The sequence below is a fragment of the Megascapheus bottae genome, chromosome 1, assembly GCF_031878675.1.
Source record: "Megascapheus bottae isolate mThoBot1 chromosome 1, mThoBot2.hap1, whole genome shotgun sequence".
In the NCBI taxonomy this organism is placed as follows: Eukaryota; Metazoa; Chordata; class Mammalia; order Rodentia; family Geomyidae; genus Megascapheus; species Megascapheus bottae.
The window spans coordinates 51,537,646-51,558,474 of NC_143509.1; the positions used below are offsets into that span (position 1 = coordinate 51,537,646).

A 20,829-nucleotide genomic window follows, 5' to 3' on the forward strand; every position below is an offset into this window, starting at 1 on the left:
AATTCATCCCCAACCCCTGCCACCCACACAAAACCAGAAAAGCCAACAGCACAGCATTAAACCAACTATGAGGTCATGTGCCCAGAGAGAGATTTCACTTTCCAGTTCCTTAGCCAAAACTCCCTAAGGGATAAGAGTGGAGGCTGAGATGTGAACCATTCTGGAATGATACTATCAAGCACCACCATGTACTGTGACCTCCAGGGTCTTCCTTCCCAGGCCACAGGAAGCATGGAGTCTCTTAGTTGATCTGGAGGAGCCACCAAATTGGAGTCACTAATTGAAGGGCAGCTAGCTGCTCCAGAAGCATCTGAGAGGCTCTCACCTAGAGTGAGACACAATCTCCTGTGTTAAAGCACTGAAATACGGGAGGGGAGGATGGCTGTCTCTGCAGTATAGGCAGAACTTATCCTTGGTGATGGGTAGGAAAAGGCCAGAAACAGAAGAAAGTCCTACACATCTGAAACGTATTGCAAAGAAACCAGACAAGTAAAGGTTTGGGTGATAGTTCCCGTGCATTAGTTTTTCCATCAATGAAGTAAAAATTGTCCAATGATCTTTAACATGTTACAACTCTATGAATATACAGAGTGTGACTCCCCTCCCCCCACCCAGCTCACTTTTGAAAAGGAAAAAGGAAGTATTATTATAAGGAGAAAGAGGACATGTTTTCTTTCTGTAGCCTGCTAACTCTCGGCCCATTGAAATACTTGGTCCATTCGTGGTTCGCCAGTCGCCTCCAATGCTTTCAAGAAGCAAGAAAGTCATCATCGGGACCATGTCCTTCCCTGTGGAAACTGTTTTATGAGACATTAATTTCATCACATGGTTTTGATAGGTATTCTCCAAACTCTAACTGATGTCTGAAGAGTCGCATTGCTTCAAGATCACTGAGATATCACTTTTGTTCTTGTTTCCTCCCGAGCCCAGCTTGGATATCACACCTCCTTCAAAGCTGCTCCTCATTGCTCTCAAACACAGGATTGCTATAGGACATTGCCCTGGCACAGCCAGGCACATCAGAGTAGGAGGTTTGGTTTATGGGGGGCCAGTTGTGGTCATTGGCTAAGTTCCTCTGCAATATCCGATACTGGCTTTTGGATTGATAGCCAAAACATCTTTTGATTGCCATCCACAAAGTTCGATTTTCAATAATGGCTTCCTGAAAAATATAAAGAAAAAAAAAGTTACTGCGTACAACCAGACAACCTGTGCTTTGCGGTTACTTTAGGGTCATTCTACTGCCCCTAATCAGACACTGCTGCAATGTTTGCCTTAGGTCTTAGAACACCAAAGGTAGTTTCACGGGATTGCACTTGGCTTCTCCTATTTTTCCCCCTATATGAGTGGGGGTTTTTTGGGGGGGGAGATAGGGGGGTCATGGAGCTTGAATTCTGAGCCTGGGTGCTGTCTCAGAGCTCTTCAGCTCTAGGCTACCATCCTATCCTTGGGCCACAGCCGTATTTCCAGTTTTCTAGCGATTAATTGGAGATAAGAGTCTCATGGACTTTAGTGCCCAGGCTGGATTTGAACCACCATCCTCAGATCTCAGCCTCCTGAGTAGCTAGGATTACAGGTATGAGCCACAGTGCCCGGCTTATGGCTTTTTTTTTCATCTATTTTAACTGTAATTAATAGAAGGATTACATTATAGATAGAAGGTGCATTACTTCACATACATTGATACCCTTTCTCATGTCTTGGTCCCCATTTCCCACCCCCCACCCCTGCCCCTCATCTTGTTTTACCCCCTTCCCTATCCTATTTCAAATAACCAAATAAACATATATACAATATGTCAGGTAACAGGGTGAAATATTGTAACAATATGAGATAACCAAGGGACAGCAAAAGAGATGAGAGATAACATAGTATATTAAGGACAACAATCACTCATTATATGGAGGTCCTTTCATTTAGTGTCATACTAAATGGCCTTATGTATGTTTTGTTCTATTGTAAATCTCTGCTAGGAGAGCCCAAGGTTTCTACTGATTATGACAAATGAGGGAAACCATTGAGCCTATGTTCCTTTCAGTCTGGTTTACTTCACTTAATATGATTTTTTCTAAGTCTTTCCATTTCCTTACAAATGGGGTGATGATGGCTTCTGACTTTTTTTTAAATTGTATTTTATTGTTGGGATAATGTATAGAGGGTTACAGTTACATTCATCAGGTAATAGGTACATTACTTCTTGAACCTTGATACCCTTTCTCATGTTTTTGTCCCCCTTTCTCTCCCCCTCTCCATCACAGTCATCTTGTTTTCCCCCTTCCCTTCCCTATTTCAAATAAAAGCTGCTTCTTTTGCAATAACCCCAAAGAAAATTAAATACTTAGGAATTAACTTAACTAAGGATGTAAGGGACCTTTATTATGAAAGCTTTAAAACCCTGAAAAAGGAAATCAAAGCAGAACTAAGGAAATGGAAAAATCCCCCATGCTCCTGGATTGGAAGAATCAACATCGTGAAAATGGCAATCCTGCCAAGGGCTATCTACAAATTCAATGCAATACCCATCAATATCCCAATGTCATTCTTTAAAGAAATAGAATAGGCAAGCCAAAATTTCATATGGAATAATAAAAGACCCCATATAGTAAAACAATCCTTAGCAGAAAGAACAATGCTGGAGGAATATCACTACCAAACTTCAGACTCTATTACAGAGCTATAGTAATCAAAACAGCTTGGTATTGGCACAAGAAAAGGCCTGAAGACCAATGGAATAGAACTGAAGATCCAGAAATCAACTCTCAGACCTCTGACCACCTAATCTTTCGTAAGGGAGCAAAAACAAAAATAACATGGAAGAACGACAGCCTCTTCAACGAGTGGTGCTGGAAGAATTGGTTAAGCACTTATAGAAAACTAAAGCTAGATCCTTCTCTGTCACCTTGCACCAGAATTAATTCCAAATGGATCAAAGACCTTGAGGTAAAAGCAGATACCCTCAAAACTTCACAGGAAGTAATAGGAGATACACTAGGATACATTAGCACAGGATGAAACTTTCTTAATAAAAGTCCTTTATTAAGGACTTTTCTGGAGGAGAAAGAAGTTTAACAACCTGGAAGCTAATCTGAAAGTGACTTGCTTCTTTTGAGTCCTGCATCTGTACTGAATTTAAAAACATTCAGATTCTACACTCCACACCACAGCACATCCACATTTCGTTTCATATAAACTGCTGCATTGTGAAATTATTTTCCCCCACGTAGAGCTGGCTGTGTAATAAATGATGAGCGTACCCGCTCCTATGTGTCAGGTAGGAGCTGTGTCTTGGCAGTACCTTGGCTCATTTCTGTAGTGTCATGGATGCAGTTGGTGAAATTGGAAAATAGGTTTCATATCGGAGTTGAGTTTCCAGCTCTACAACTTTCACAGCCTATCTGTATCTCTGGTTAGACACAATAAGCTCTTCCATACGTCCACTGCAATTCCCTTCACAAAATGGGGCAGGGCATGGACTACAATTTGCCACATATCTATCCCTCTCAACTACTCTCTTCACAAACCCCGAAGCCCTGATTACACTTGCCTCCACCCTTGCTCTCCACTGAACTGCATTCTTAAGATTATAACAATTATGATTCTCTGCAAACAGTCACCATTTTATGTCTTGAATTAGGTAGAAGCAGAGCCTGAATTAGAATCCAGAGTGCACCTCCATCTTCCACAAAGTTGCCTTCTTAGATAGCATTGTGAAAGAAACAAGGAGAATGAGGACTGATGTCGATGTTCATCAATGGTCTCTTTACCAAATTAGGGGGAAAAGGTGAATTCTAAAACAAATGTTCAGAAACACACTAGTTTTCCTAAAACCCACCCATCAAGATGTGTCACTGACAGAAAGGGTAGAAAACAACTCCTCTGTATCTTCCTCAGAACTGCCCAGCTTTTGGCAGGCTGCTGAAGACCTATATTGCCAGGTTCAGCTTCTTGAAAACCTCAGGGCTCACCTTGACAGACCTGTTAGTCTGCTTTCCCACAGCCAAGAGATTTTGTTCTCCACGTGTAACAAGAGAAATGCAGTTCTCCTTACAGCTCAGCTAAGGCAGGAGCAATGATACCAACTTTAAACTTTAAAGTCTACCTTAAATCCAAGAAACCTAATCCTTAAACCTTCATATAAAGCAAATGGGAGGAAACACACACACACACACACACACACACACACACACACACACACACACACCACATGACACCTATATACATAGGGAGAGAGAGTGCAGAGGGAGGGAGGGAGTAAGGAAGAGGAGGAAAGAAGGGAAGGGAAAGAGAGGTGAATGGAAAGAGAATGAGAGTTTTTGGAGACATTGTGGTGGCTTTTTCCTTTAGAGTATGACAGCCTATATCCCTCTACTCTTTGCCCAATATAGGAACCAAAGAAGAAAGTTCACTTTCCTGGACATAAAACTACTGTATTTGCTGAGGATGAGCAGGAACAGTTTTTGCATTCAATTGAATGTATACTTACTTAGCTCTTGCTAGAATGAAACAGGATTTTAGGTGCAGAGACCAGGAACATAGTTTTTGCTAGCCCCAGAGAGTAAAGAAATGAGTATACGAATAGCTGTAGCACTGACTCCTTTTTCCATGGAGATTATACACCATTCCCCAGACAAAAATGCTCTAGGATGGGGCACATGGTCAAAACCACTCTCAGAATTGATGAGTTTGTGGAGTGATTGAAAGTAAGAAAGGATAAGTGCCACAGTAAATGATAGAATAATAAAGGTTTATGATTTTTAAATACCTACATTATAGTGGATGCTGTTCACATTTCAAGGTTCAATAACCCTATGTGGGAGGCATGAGTTGTTATTAGCATCATTTTCACAGAGAAGTAAACAGTCTCAAAGAAGTGGAGTAACTTGCCCAAAGTCAGACAACAGGAAAGGACTGGAGCCAAAACTCACACTCACACTAAGCCTGTCCACTTTTCTAAGGGCAGGGCAGGAAAGGAAAAAGGAAAGGGGAAGAGAAAGAAGAGGAGGGAACGCAAGGAAAGGAACAGTAGGTGTGCAGCAGATTATCTTCTAATTGCTTAAGTGCCCTGCCCCCCCCCCACACACCTCTGTAACCAAGGATACTCATGGGATGCTCTCTCACTCTCTGGCATCATTGGCTGGTATAATTTGAGGTCAGCAGCTCATAGACTGTCCTGAGTGGGCTGGCTTCAATCATCAGATCTCAGCCTCCTGAATAGCCAGGATACCAGGCATGAGCCACTGGCACTGTAAGAATATTCTCTTATTAATCTGATTGCTTTAGAGATCATGTGGTTTAATCTAATGTTCTTGAGTGTGCTGCCTGAACCAGCCACATAAGAATTATTCAGTATAGTCTGCTAGAAAGGCACACTCTCCAGCACAAGAGGGGCTGAGGCAGGAGAATCACAAGTTCCAGACCAATCTGGGCTTTGTAGTGATACCGGTGTCAAATAAACAAGCAAACAAAAACAAAACAAGAACTGGGAATGTAGCTCTGTGGTAGAGAAACTTTCATGGTATGAGATCTGAATTTTACCCTCAGGGCCTCAAAAAGGAAAAAAAAGTCACATGCAAGATGAGTTCCTTAGGGCCGGGAGTTTGGCCTAGTGGTTAAAGTGAGTGCCTAGCATGCATGAATACCCGGGTTCGATTCCTCGGTACCACATACATAGAAAAAAGCCGGAAGTGGTGCTGAGGCTCAAGTGGTAGAGCTCTAGCCTTGAGAAAGTCCAAGGACAGTGCTCAGGCCCTGAGCTCAAGCCCAGGACTGGCAAAAAAAAAAAAAGATGAGTTCCTTAATATGAAATGTAGAGAATAGTTGAATCTATAGAGACATAAAGGCATAATTGGCTTCCAAGGAGTAGGAGGAGGGGGAAGAGAATGGAAGGCAACTAGTAATGGGCAGAGAATTTCTTTGGGGATGATAAAAATATTCTGGAATTAGTTATTATGGATAGTTATATGACTCAGTGACTATACTCAAAACCACAATCTACATGAACTTTTTATAGTGTGTGAGTCATATCTCCTTTCAAGATGTGAATTGTGTTTGAGTCTATTTGTGGAATTAAAAAAAAAAAAAGATACCAAGCCAAGTGCTGATGGTTCATGCCTATGATACAAGCTGCTTAGAAGGCTGAGATCTGAGGATCTTGACTCAAAACCAGCCCAGGCAAAACAAAGTCCATGATACTCCTCTCTCAAAAAAAAAATCCACCAAAAATCCAGAAGCAGAGCTGTGGCTCACATGGCAGAGTACTAGTCTTGAGTGAAAATGCTTAGGGACAGTGCCTAATCCCTGAATTCAAGGCCCAGGACCAATACACACAGACACACAGACACAGACACACACAGACACACACACACACACACACACACACACACACATTAAATAGCAATGTAAAGACTTCAATCCCATTCTCTATAGCCCCACTTTCCAAATGATAAAAACTAAAAGAATGTGGCTCTGAATAGAAAATAGGAAGGTGACAGCAATGTTGATTAAGGCAGTTCTGTTTTCAGAAGCCCCACACCACATATACATACATAAAACCATGACCAGCCACTACAGGACACTTACCTCTGCAACAAAGGACACAATGAAATAGCAGAGGAGCAAGATGAGCAGGGAGACCCTCCACAAGACAGGTGTGCAGAGCAGCTGTCAGGGAACAGGAAAGGACAGTTAGTCAAAGGATGGATGGTGTGGTGGAATAGTAATGTATTCCCAGTGAACATTTTCATAGGTAATAAATCGTGCATGTAATGTGTATATGTTTCATTACAGGTACATGTACACCCAAAAATGTTATGAATATATTCATAGAAATAAGCATGAAAAGATTATTATCAATAGTTCAATGATGGGAGACTTTCTTTTTTGCTCTTTTTCTTTACAATTTCTACTTTGCAATGAAAATAAGTAATGGTTAAAAACAAAAACCTGTGTGGAGCAGGGCACTAGTAGATCATGCCTGTAATTCTAGCTACTCCAACTCTGAGATCTGAAGATTGTGATTTGAAGCCATTCCAGGTAGGAAAGTCCATGAGACTCTTATCTCCAATAAACTATTCAGAAAAAAACAAAAAACAAAAAACAACAACCCAGAAGTGGTGCTGCGGTGCAAGTGGTAGAGCGCTAGCCTTGAGCACAAAAAGGCTCAGGGACAATGCCCAAGCTCTGAGTTCAAGCCCCAGGACCGAAAAAACAAAACACAAAAAGCCAGGGTAATCCAGTTGATTTGGGTGTTATGGATTGTTGTGGTTGTTGCTGTTGCTGTGGTCGTTGTTGTTTTGTGCTGCTATTGAGGCTTGAAATCTAGGCCTGGGTAGTGTGCCTGAGTTTTTCTACTCATCGCTGGCATTCTCCCACTTGAGCGACAGCTCTCTTTCTAGCCCTTTTTTGCTAGTTAATTGCAGATAAGAATCTCACAGACTTTTCCTTTCCAGGCTGGCTTCAAACTGCAATCCCCAGATCTGAGCATGCTGAGCAACTAGGATTACAGGTGTAAGGTACCAAGCTACCAGCTTTGTTATGCTTTTAAGATGGAAGACAAGATGAAAGAAACTCTGGGGGTACCCTGTGAAACCACATTAAGGGTGGTGCCCTCCTGTCTCTGGTTTCCTATTGCTCTTCAGCTAAGTCCTGCTCTTGAGCCCTGAGTCCTGAGCCCCACCTCAGGATCATGCCTACAGCTGAAGGGGCTGGCCCCTCACACAGATGCTTGCTGAACAAGTAATTGGGGCTGAAATCAAGCTTGTAACTATATGCTAGATATGTGACTGTGATGGATGAGTTAATGACTCACTGGTCAGTGGAAGAATGAATGAATGATAAAGCCAGTTACACTGTCCTGTATTCAACACTGTCTTACATCTTCTTTCACACAAAGGTGGGAAGAAAACTGATATAGCACTTTCAAAAATAAAAAAAAAATCAAATCTATGTCTAGGTGTTCATTCCTGAGATACATTTTTCTACATGACTGAAATGATATCTGTTATTTCATATAATGAAATAGCCCATTTTATAGGTTATATCTTTGTAATAGTAAAGACTGGAAACCAACTAAATGTGGAACTATATATCAATTGTGGTATATACCCTGAAATATGATATACATGTCTCTAAAATAAAATACTATGTTGTCATTAAAAAGAATGATGACACTCTGATATAGAACAAACATCAACATGTCCCATCCCATTAAAGAAGCAAGATGCAGGACTGTGTATGCGGTTAGTGCCACATACACATAAAAATGTTCCATTCAGAGCCCCTGCTGCTGGGAAGATAAAAACACACAGCCGTGGAAATATTCCATTCAGATCTCCTGCTGGTGGGAAGATAAATAATGGATAACGCAAATGCTGTTCTCAAAATCCAGCACAACTTCCACCCCAAAGCCACGCACTTCTTCCCATGGGCTGCTTATGGCCAGAGCATGAGGACAGCTTGGATTCCCATGAGACTCATTTCTGTGAGAAGGCAGACATCCCAGTGACCAGCTTTGGCTTAGCCATTAACCACGTTGCGGACTGAGCCTCAGCCCATCCAGGACTCTCTCCATCACAAGGTCAGACATTCACCACAGCATCTCTCCTCTTTCCCTCACATTCTTGCCCTACACCTCCATCCATAACTCACCCCACTTTGGACATTTGTGTCTCAGAATACCAATGGAAATGTTTGCTACTGTGGTCTTAAAAAATGTGGGGGGAAGAGAAACACACAGATGTGTATATACTTCTCTACACATATAGAAGAACTGTACAAATATTCTAAGTCTGAGAGGTAAAGGAAATACTAATATCTGTACAAATACTTAAAATATACTTGTGCTGCAGGTTGCTGCCTGAGAGGGGTTACAATGGATATTGCCACCGTCCTTTAATTTTCAAATTTTAAATCGTGTGAAGGTCTTATTCTCTACTAAAATAATTAATACGATTCTTCTACAAGTAATCAGTATCTGGGTTGCAAAACAGCGTTACTGCATTTAAACTAAAATAAACCTCATAAATTAGTCAATACACATTTATAATATATATATTTTAGACGATGAAAAGGTACGGGGAGGAATGTTATGGTTTTCTTCCCCTGAATAGCCTATCTTCTCCAAAATGAATTCATATTTTTATGGAATAACAGAAAGCACAATTATTTTTAAATGAACAATAATTCTTCAGTCTTGCTGGTCATGATGCCACACAAATTTTCCCCAACAAAATGCAACACCCTCTCCCTTTATTATACCAAAAGCATCCAGCCTCTCTGTCACCCTCCAACTGAAGAATTCAAGGGAACCATCTTATACTTAACTTCTTCAGAATTGAGATCGTTTAACTAGTGAACAAAGGCTTTTTATTCCCAAGAGTACTTTCTAATCAATAAAGAGAATTCATAAGAGTAGTAAATGCACCACTAGCAAAAATAATACGACCATAAAAATAATGATACACATGTCGATACTTGTTCATATGCGGCATCCCTGTGGATTTGGAGATTTAGGAACTTAGAAAAGGCCTGGAACATCTTGAGTCCCAACCATCAGCAGAAACCGAGTGGAGGCAGAGCAGACAGACAGACCGACAGACAGAGAGAGAAACACAGAGTCAGAGTCAGAGACAGAGACACAGAGACGGAGACAGAGACAGAGAATGAGAATTGGTTTTTCACATTAAATATGAACATCCAAAAACCATGTTTACATATTTGAGAATTAACCAAAAAATATTTGTTGGCAAAGTATTTTAAATAGCTTCAAAGGAGAACACCTTAGGAGGGCAATCTCTCACATTTGAAAGAGGAAAAAAAATCAATACATAGATTCTTCTCATCTTTTCAAAGGAAAATATCCAATACTTTTTCAAAGGCTATCTTTCATCTTAGGAAATCAAGACTAGATGGAATTTTATTTCCTGATCAGCTTAAATGTTAAAAAAAAATAAGTATAACGCCAGATTCATTTCAACTCTGACATCTAAAAGTAAGTAATTGGTGTTGAGGATCCAAGCCAATTGCAATCATGACCTGCTTTTTGAAGCTGATATTACAGAACTGGGAATCACCAAGCTGGGACTTACGTCTAAACTCCTGTACAATGCTGGGATATCAGCAAATAGAATGAAGAGACACACGCCGAGCTGTACAACCAGCACAAGGACGAATGTATCTGGGGAAATAAGGATACAAGCTATCATTCTGAGAACTTAGAGTAGGAAGGATCCAACCTGTTGATAGATAAATATGCTTGTGTGCGCTTGATTTCTGCATCCAAACACAGCACAGGCAACAGCAAGCATTCATTTCTATGATCTGTGATCTCTATGCACACCCTTGGGGAATGTGGGGGTGTTACATGTGTGTTATATCTTGTTTAATAAAAGTGTTAGCAATATTTTAAATAATGTGGGTACAATATAGTCTCAATAAATTCTTTGGCAGGGATTTGGTGGCTCATACCTGGAAACCTAGATAGTCAAAAGACTGAGAGCTGAGGATTGTGCTTCCAAGCCAGCCCTCGCTGGAAGTGGAGTTGTGACTCAAGTGGGAAAATGATAGCCTTGAGTGAAAACAAAAGGAACAATGGCCAGGCCCCGAGTTATAACCCCAGTACATTCTCTCTCCCTCTCTCTCTCTCTCTCTCTCTGTCTCTCTCTCTGTCTCTCTCTGTCTCTCTCTGTCTCTCTGTCTCTGTCTCTGTCTCTCTCTCTCTCTCCCCCCCTCTCTCTCTCTCTCTTTCTCCCATCTCTCTCACCAAATTAATAATAATAATAATAAATGCTTAAAAGATATTTCAAGTATCTGATTTTCTTTAGTACAGACCATCTACCTCAAATCCTTTCCAAAAAACAAGGAAGGTTGAAGATGAATGGGTATTTAAATTTTGATTATACAGATGTCAGCATCCAATTGTTTCCTTATCCCAAGGAGGAAAAAGCACAATTTTCCCTGAACATGCAAACATTTCCGAGGATACTGACTGTTCAACTTACACCTCTGTGCTTTCTCAGTGAAATAACCCCCAAATCCAGTCTCCTTCTAACAGATCTCCCTGCCCCAGAATGTAAGATGACGGGCGGTATGTCACGAGCCTGCACAAATCTCTGTAGGCAGATTCCCCTGGGCTGGACCCAGACCCCACCTGCCACTACACCATACACGCTCCCCTCACTCTAGTCTTCATGACGAGACAGGTTCCATCTGAGGACTCGCACTCTTTCCTCTATCAAAATGTGTTCTGACTTTAAAAATAAAGGGGACAGAGGGTGGGAATGTGGCTTAGTGGTAGAGTACTTGCCTAACATACAGGAAGCCCTGGGTTTGATTCTTCAGTACCCATAAACAGAAAAGGCTGGAAGTGGTACTGTGGCTCAAGTGGTAGAGTTCCAGCCTGAAGCAAAAGAAGCTTAGAGACCATTCCCAGGACTGATCATATAAAAAAAACAATGTCAAGTACTGTTGGCTCATGTCTGCAATCCTACTCAGTAAGCTGAGATCTGAGGATCATGGTCAAAACCAGCCCTGGCAGGAAAGTCCATGAGACACTTAGCTCCAATAAACTGCTCAGAAGAAGCCAGAAGTGGTGCTGTGTGTCAAGTAATAGAGAATTAGCTTTGGGCACAAAGAAGCTCAGGAATGGCACCCAGGCCCTGAGTTCAAGCCAAGGCAAACAAAACAAAACAAAGAACTATTAAGTGAAGAAATAAACCCATCTTCCCAGTTTGAGATAATCTCAAAACAACTAAAGACAAACTTCAGATGAAGTGATGACTTGAAGAATCAAAGCTCTGATACATAATGGAGCTTTAAAGGAAGGGGTAAAGAACCATGAGAGTGAGGCTGTCCCATGGTTCACACAGCTCTGACGTGGACATTAGAGTCAACTCTGCAGCTGGTTCCTTCCTGAGTGGCCAAAGCACTCTAAGGACCTTTCCAGTGACCATTCACCTCTGATCCCATGCAATTCTACTCACAGTTTGTATAGGTGGGTTGCCGAAATGGTTTTCCTTTAGAGAATGTAAAAGCCACAATGATGCAGTTGATTGTGCCCAAGAACCATATGGTTGTGTTCTCAAAACTTAGGAAGGCACCGTTGCTTCCAAATTTTTCTGGAGCCATTGGAGAAATAGTAATGTTTTCAGTGCTTTCATTTTTCATTGTGCAAACACTAAAAAAGAAACAACAACCAAAAAAAATACTATGAAGCAAGATGACAATCTCTTAAGATACATATAAATCTGTAAGACTTCATACCAAAGAGTGTCGGAGCAGACACTCAGTATTTCTGGATTTTCCTACATGTTGTCAAAGAATGCACTGAAAAGTAAAGGGGAAAACCACAAGCAAAGAAAGACCTATATTTTGGATGTGTAGACAGAAAAATAATACATTGATGTGATAGACAGACAAATGGATGAGGTCTTACCTACAAGCATATAAACATACACAGATAGCTTCAGCTGGCTATTTATTAAATTATGTACTGTCATGTTTTCCCTTGAGTGGTTTAATATCTCTGATAATTGACCATAATTTCCCACTTAACCGGTCAGTTTTCATAAGGGAAGGGACATTCAGTTATGGGTCTGAGATACCACTTAAACTGAGCTGATTGAACTGGGACAGATGAGGCAAACTACCATTCATGGACAGCCCAGATGTAACAGATTGTTACAAATCATTATCATAAAGCAGACCTGAAGGCAAGCTACGGAGAGGACATGATTGATAGAAAATTTTTCCAAAGGAGTTAAGAATACCAAAATCTTGGCAGCATGAAGACACCTTCTCCTCCCTTTGTATTAGCCAGGTGATGTCTGATAGAAGTTAGAACCTGAGAAACTGGAGTTACAGCTGTGATCCTACCTCTGCATCTCCATGGAATACCAGGGCTGCCTCCGAACCAGGACGAAGCCCACAATATGCATGACCAGGCTGAGAAGAATGTTGAAGATGACAGAAATCAGCAAAGGTGGAGAGATGAGCCGTCCTGCAGGTCGGAAAGGCACCAGCTTGGGGTAGGCACCGTTCAGATTCACTACAAAAGAGACTCAGTGTTCATATTTGTGAGAGCAGGACAATGTTATACTCTTGGTCAGAAGAATCATATGGCTTCTTTGGAGCCCTGGTGTAAGGAGAAAGGTAAGTTGAGGGATCAGAACAATGAATGGATTCAGACTCTAGACATAAGACGAATTCTTACAAGAGCAGCCGCAGGACAAACACAAGATTCCATTTTTTGCCTACTAACAAACAAGGACTATTAAGTCCTTGATTTCCTTAAGAAATGATGAAATGCTCCCTCTTGTACTCTGCTGGGGGAACTTAAGTTATGTGAAACATTTGCAGATCAATTTGGCAGTAAACATAGGAAGATATAGCTAACTTACGACATAGTTATTCACTTTCAGAACTTTATTCTAAGCTAAAAATAATTTTCAGTAAAAGGTGAAAGATTTATATGATCTGAGGAGAAATCACAAATTGACTTTGGTACCTCGTATGTTGTATATATGTTTATTTTGTTTATTTGAAAAAGGGAAGGGAAGGAAAAAACAAGATGAGTAAGAGGGGCTGGGGGAGGGAAAATGGGGGAAAAAAATATGGGAAGGGGTAACTGTTAGGTCCGCCTGGGAGAAATGATGTCTTCCCTTGGCTCTCTCCTGTATACCCTGGAAATTCTGGCCCAGACTGTAACCTTGGCAACTGGCATGTCAGGAGGCAGTGGGAGGTCCCCCAGACTGAAGTATTTCCCCAGCCTCTGAGCTCATGTCTGCTTCATCATTCCACTACCTGATGAATGTGACTGTAACCCCTCTGTACATCACCCCAATAATAACATAAAATTAAAAACATAAAAAATAATTTTAAATGTGTAAAGATGTTCATTATAGCATCATCACCAATAAATTAGGATATATCTATGTCATGAGATAATATGCATGACTATATTTAATTACAAGGTCAGACATGGTGGCTCACACTACAATCCTTGCTAGTGGAGAGGCGGAGATAAGGAGGATTTTGGTTCAGGCCACAGGGAAAAAAAAAAAAGTTAGTGAAATCTTATCCCAACCAAGTAACCTAGGCATGTCTACCATCTTGGCCAAGCAGGAGGAAGAATAGGTAGGAGGATTAAGGTTCAGGGCCAGCCTCAGACAACACTGCAAGATGCTATCTGAAAAATAACTAAAACCAGAAGTGGCTGAGATAGCTGAACCGAGGGAGTGCTACTTAACTTGCAAAAATACAAGGCTCTGGGTCCAAGCTACAATATTAATTAATAACCATTTGATTATTATAATTAATAATAATCAGTTTAACGACAAATGAGGAATGGCATTAGTAATATGAAGAGCGAGCACTCTCCAGAGAACCGTTAAGCAACACACAGGAAATGTCAGAAACAATTTTGCCAAGACTCTGAAAAACAGACGAAAATGTATCGCAAAAAAGGAAACACTGAATTAAAAGGAAAATTTTAAACTGAAAGAAAGTATTGTGGCCTAAAAAAATCAATTTGCTTTGTCCCTCATCCACTCAGAGCAATCTTCAAGATGGAATCCAAGGATATATTCCAAATGAGGGTTTCGGGTCCCTATTGGATACACAGTAGGCTTTCCACACCAGTTCCTGTGCATGTTTGTTCTCCTTGTCTGGTGCTACCTGGAGAAATGATGACGTTTACCCAGGGCAGAAAAGTAGCATACATTGTTTGGAAAAATTAGAAGCTAACAATCTGTAGTTGCCTTGGGCAACTTATAAATGAGCTATAAAGCAAGCACCTAAAGCCTGGGAGGAAAAGGTAAGGAAATGCACTTTGAAAAATGAGGATATTCAGAAACACCTGTGTGTATACTGGGGCCTATGAAAAAAATGTAAGCAGACCCAAGGCAAGAGGTGTTCTGGGGAAGAGCCCTGCACGGGCTTTCAGCTCTAGGTGAACTTGACTCAGCACAAATCTGGATAAGTGATGGATAAGTAATCAATTGCAGACACTGGGGGAAGGTGTTTTTATTCATTCCCCCTACCCTAAATTCAGGGAAACCCTTTTCAAAACATTAAACAAGCTCTAAATAATTCGTGGCTATTTATGACAACTGATAACTGTCTGCAAAAGCAGTTTAGGAAATTCAGGAAATGAATGACTATAGCCTTCAACTGGTAGAGAAACAAAAGTATCAAGCCTTGGAGAAGGAGAAGCATCCGATTTCTAGAGTTTCTACATTGTGCTGCTTGAGAGAACAAAACAAAGGGGAGAGACATCACCATTGAAAAAACACATACATTAGATGTACTAGGCAGAGGTATTAAAATAGCTGTTTTAAATAACACTTAAAGAACTATGGGAAAATTCAACTAATGGAAATCAGGAAAACCATGTAAACAAAATGAGGATTCAATAGGAATATAGATATTTTGAAAACAAAGACCCAAAGGAAACTATGGAGCTGGAAATATAATGAATGATATAGAGAGGAAAAAAAAAGGTTCAATATCGAATGTGAGCATCTAAAGCCCCCGATATTCTAGTCAAGTGGACTGCCATGCAGTATAAAAGTCTCAGAAGCAGAAACGAGAAAGAGGCAGAAATGATACTTGAAGAAATAATGTTAGAAAATTTCCCAAGCTGAATAAAAGACATTAATCTGCTTATTAAATAAGCTGAAAAAAGTATAATAGATTAAGCCTAAAGAGATCCAAAGTAAGATACTGAAGTTGAAGTAGAAAAACACAAACTATAGGAGAGAATTTTTAAAGCATTCACAAAAACAGTGATTCATTCCCATTATGAATCTTTAGTAAGATTATTAATTTCTCATCAGCAACAGGGAAATTTACAACAGTTTTATTCATAGATGTTGAAACTTGGAAACAATGAAGATGATTCTTCAGTTAGTGGATAGAGGGGCAAACAGAGGCATGATACAGAATAGAATATTATTCAGCACTAAAAAGAGAAGGAATCTCAAATGCAAAATTAAACACTGAAAGAAAGAAGCCAATCTGAAATGGCGACCTTCTACATAATTCTAACTTTATGACATTCTGGAAATGGTAAGACTCTAGAGGAAAGTTGAAGAAGATGACATTAGTTCCTGGGGCTGTGTGGGAAGAGAAAGCATAAACACACAGAGCACACAGTGTGGATAGTCTGTATGAAACCACAATTGAAATAGTGATACTGGGTCTAGATGGTGCCATCTTGACATCTTGGTGAATGATGGGGACTTCAGGAAAATTCTAGAGGTGGAATTCCACTTCCCCACCCCCCCACCCCCAGATGATAGGCCCTCAACTCCTAGAAGTAGATGAGGTGGGGATTTGGATAATAGGTTCCAGGACCTGCCAGACCTGTACCATGAACTTGCAAGACTCATTGAACTCTTCTAGCTCCCTGCCTCCAAACCATGGCCCTGTTTAGGCCCCTCCACCCCTACCACCCTTTTGACATGCCTGGTATCTCCCCACTCTCTTCAGGTCACCATGATGTCCCTCTTCAACTCACCATTAGAGTTGATCTGGTCTGTTGGGATTGTTTTCTGCTCTTTCTTTACTCAGATGGCCTGTGGCTCAGTTTCCTAACAGTATTAAGTGCATGGGAAGCTGCAACTTTTGGAGGAACATGAGTCCACTTGCAATCTTCAGCTTTGTAATAAAGATCTTGATTTGAGCTCTAAAACTGTGGCTTCTCTGTATCTCATGATTGAAATCCCATATAACACAAGGATGGATACACATTGTACATGTGTCCAGACTCTGAGGGAAGACACAAGACTAGTAGGAACCCTAATGTAAACGCTGGACTTTGGGTGATCCTAATGTGTGAATGCAGGCTCATCAAAGAAGAGAGTACCATTTCTAGGAGGCTGGGGAGGGGCAGAGAGCCTGCGGGAAATCTCTGTACCTTCCTCTCAATTTTCATTTGAGCTCACAATAGCTCTAAAGAAATAAAGTCATAAATTTATGTTTGTCCTTATGCAAGAGACCTGGGGAGATAATTTATAAGTTTGTCAGAAGATGGGAGGAGAAGAGAACATAATGGCAAGATTACTTTCAAGCTCTGTTCTATACGCTGAAACATAAAAGCCATTTAGCTTCTAGTCATAATAAAATGGGCACATTTTGCCTTTAACAATCCCTGGAAGCACTCTGAAGTCAATATTCCTGATGTTCACAGTGCATTTTTCACTTTAAATGTTTATCATTTGTTTATGGAAACTCCATATTTTGCAGAAAACAACAAAATAAGCAGCTTTTCCTCTGATGACAATGTTGTGATTCAAAAATGTCTTTCTCTGTAACTCTGAGTATCTCTATTTCTGTCTCTGTCTCTATCTCCCTATCTGTCTCTTTATCTGCCACTGCCTCTTTCTGTCTCTCTTCTCCTCTGTTCTATGTCTCTGTCTCTCTTTGTCTCTGTCTCTATGTGTCTGTCTGTCTGTCTGTCTGTCTGTCTCTCTCTCTCTCTCTCTCTCTCTCTCTCTCTCTCTCTCTCTCTCTCTCTCTCTCTCTCTCTCTCTCTGTTTCTGTGTATCTCCCCTCCCTCCTCGCACCCAATCACCCACTGCTTCTGCTGCTAATCATGGCAGACCATCTTTTTTAGGGTACGGGGATGACAGCTGACGGGCATACCTCTGAGAAGAAAGTTTTCAAATGTCTCTTACTTGTTACACCAATAAGAGTTGTGATGGCCAAATCCTGGAACAGAAACTGATAATTTGAAAGGCTGTTGGTATCCTGAAAAAAATTTTTTAAAAAATAGGAAAGAAAAAGCAGATGAAGAAAAGTTAGGAATCTGAGTAAGTTTGCTATGAATCACACTGATTTTCTTATTAAAACATGGATTTCTTTTTCAAGTTATTACCAAGGAGATGGGTGAGAGATAGGTATGGGCAGATGGTGAGGTTGGCAGAAGTTCTAGAAGCCAAGCCTGCGAAGCCCTTGTGATAAGGAAGGCCTTTTGCTTTCTGGCCTGCATCCTTGTGCATCAGGATGATTCGGTGTTAGGGGAACATCTCCCTCTACTAGATCCCTCTCTGCTCTTGTTTCTGCTTGTCAGCAGAAAAGTCAGGGTTTATCTGGCATAACAAAAGCACATATCCCCAATAATAACAGTGACAAGAATGTGGAAATTTTACTTAAATATTATAAGGTAAAATGAGAGTAGTTGAACACAATATGATATATTTGATTACTATTAGATGAGATGTTAGAATATTTTCATAAACACCATTGGGCTCTGGAGGAAAAACTGTTCCCATATTACTGACCTCAGGACACTTGCTTCCTTATCCCCTCCCCCCATTCTTGAGAAGAGAGGACGATGTATTATTTCATTCTACTCTTATGTATAATGAGTTATAATGATTCCAAAACAGGACTAAAATAGGGTTATAAACACTCTACCCTTCTTTCATCCATTCACTACTGGAACCTTATTTGTAATCTGAAGGTCGTGGAAATAAATCCTTCAACTTGGGAGAGATGGCAGGAAACAGGTGGACCCAGGTATTTACATCACCAATAAATTCCCTTTCCTGGTGCTAGTATTACAAGCTCGCATATTGAATTAACAATCAATGGGTATATCAATGTACCTTTCATTGTCTATCAAATAACAAGAACCATTACAAGACACATGGACGTTTACAGCGTAATTTGCCAAGTTTAAAAACTCCATATTCAGGGAAGCAGAGGCATACCAGAAGACAACAGTAATTCTTGAAACTCGATTGCTAAAGTTTCAGGAATGTTATGAGCCTGTTGTTAGGGCCAATGCATATAAATGTGCATGAAATCAATTATATTAAAAACTAAGTTGAGCCGGGCTCGGTGGCTCACTCCTGTAATCCTAGCGACTTTGGAGGCTGAGATCTGAGGATCAAGGTTCAAAGCCAGCCCGAGCACAAAAGGATCTGAGACTCTTATCTCTAATTAACCACTAGAAAACGTGAAGTGGGGCTTGGCTCAAGGGTAGGGTTGGTAGCCTTGAGCTGAAGAGCTCAGGGACAATGCCTACGCTAAGTTCAAGCCCCATGACCCCCAAAAAATAAATAAACAAATACATAAATAAAGTTGATAAATATGAAAACTCAGCATTTCATAATTATTTTCCTTTATTTTTTTCTTATTTATGTTTTTAAGTCGATCATAAACTCCTATATCTCTATGGGATGAAGACTCTTCTTCTGTGCCTCTCTTTCCCACCTTACATTGAGGGATAGCTTGAAACTGGCTATGGGGAAGTAGTTAACATCCCTGAAATTAACAACCATCGACAATCAGATAGAGCCAGTTGTGAGTCACAATGCCATTTGGAGAAGCATCTCTTTATCATAAGGTCAGCTAGAATAGTGCTACTCTTGCATTGGAAAGTCAGGGCCATGATCCAAGTAAGTAAACAGGACAGTAAGAAACAAAGAAGGATATTCAGTTATGGCCTTCAGCTACCACTAGAATATTCAGGGGCCAGCAATTTTTCTTGTGTGCTTTTTTTTCTATTTCTGAATTCTTCCATAAAACCTTAAGGACAGTTTTAGAATGGTACTTCATGTTCAAATATTCAATTTGCAATCTTTCCTCAAGAGAAAATCTTGCAAGAGACTGAGCCATCATACCCAGTAGAGCAGCAACACACCGACATACTGAATCATGCTGTACAGAGCCATGTACTTAAACATGCAAAATGAGGTGACGAGGGCCGCGCGTCCTTCCCTGTGTAAGAATAAAAGGAACGAAATGAATGCCAGTCATGAGAAATTAGTTCAACGTTGTTCACCTGAGCTCAGCATACATACACAAATACCTGAAGTCTGGCTATGCAATTGCTTATCTGATGAACAGGCCAGCCTCGAGCCAGTGGGAGCAGATTGTAAGTACACAAAGTGACTAATATGTCCCATGTCCAAGCCAGAGTCCATAGCCTTGACTTGACAATAGACCCTGGTTTACAGTCACTCTTGTCTCTTCTGCAGGTATTGTTTTCACTCCTGAACTCAGAGCCAAGGGACCTGGGAGCTAATCCCATACTTAATGCCTCCGTGCTTTAATGTGATGTAGAAAACACTTCCTTTGTCTCAGTCTCATCATCACTGAATAATGGATATAAATGAGATTACAGGCTTTCAAGTGATTTTCAAACAGGTACTTCAGGAGTTTGGGAAGTGTTTGGTTCAAGTTTCATTTTGCTATCCCCAACTTTTTCTACAAATGGAGTAAAATTATGTCTACACATAAATTAATCCTTTACCACATTTAAATAGACTGGACACAATAAGTAATTTCCATTGTATTAGTGTTAATTGACTTTGAGTAAAGAATATATATAAACTGTAAAATAGATGACTTGCAGGATGCTACTTTGTTGCACTTTCTTTGAAGGTCAGATAGGGAGGGTTTCAATTCGCCTACAGTCATAATGATTTCCTGTGATTCCAGTACTTACCTGATCCTCAAGCCAGACCTTTTCCTAGTTCAGAGTGTCCCTACTGCCTTTTATTACCTGAAGGTCATTTCTTTTCCTTCCTCACCGCCTTAGAGATACTTTCCCAAGACACTCCCTGTCCCATACCCAAGCCACAAGCAAGCCATTCATACGGCCTATTGTGTTTTCTTGTCAATATGAGAAAAATCAGTAAGCAGTCCCATTTTCTTACTTCTCTCTTAAGTCTGTCACTGTGTCCACTCAACAGATGGAAAAAGTATTTTAAATGGGAAGATTTGGTAAAGTCTAGATTAAACACATTTAAACAAAATCAGTTCTAATCCATTCTGTGCACACATAAGCATTTGTTTTCTCTGAGCTCCCTTTTTCATTGATAA

The 20,829-nt window shown here is 40.5% G+C and overlaps 1 protein-coding gene across 3 annotated transcripts in view; it reads right to left on the reverse strand.

The window, feature by feature from the left end:
* Nucleotides 1-492: 492 nt before the first annotated feature.
* Nucleotides 493-20,829, reverse strand: part of Atp13a4 (ATPase 13A4) — a 119,789-nt gene continuing 99,452 nt past the window's right edge. Inside the window, exons 24-30 of one of the 3 annotated variants that reach the window (XM_090343988.1) lie at nt 19,626-19,722; nt 17,673-17,745; nt 12,871-13,042; nt 11,979-12,172; nt 10,086-10,174; nt 6,580-6,660; nt 493-1,162 (exon numbers count right to left, since the gene is read on the reverse strand). In XM_090343988.1, coding sequence (XP_090200114.1) covers nt 950-1,162; nt 6,580-6,660; nt 10,086-10,174; nt 11,979-12,172; nt 12,871-13,042; nt 17,673-17,745; nt 19,626-19,722 — 919 coding nt within the window. In that variant the 3' untranslated portion in view covers nt 493-949. Of the gene's footprint in view, nt 1,163-6,579; nt 6,661-10,085; nt 10,175-11,978; nt 12,173-12,870; nt 13,043-17,640; nt 17,746-19,625; nt 19,723-20,829 lie in introns of those variants that run through there. The other 2 variants (XM_090343993.1, XM_090343995.1) reach the window with 2 other exon arrangements.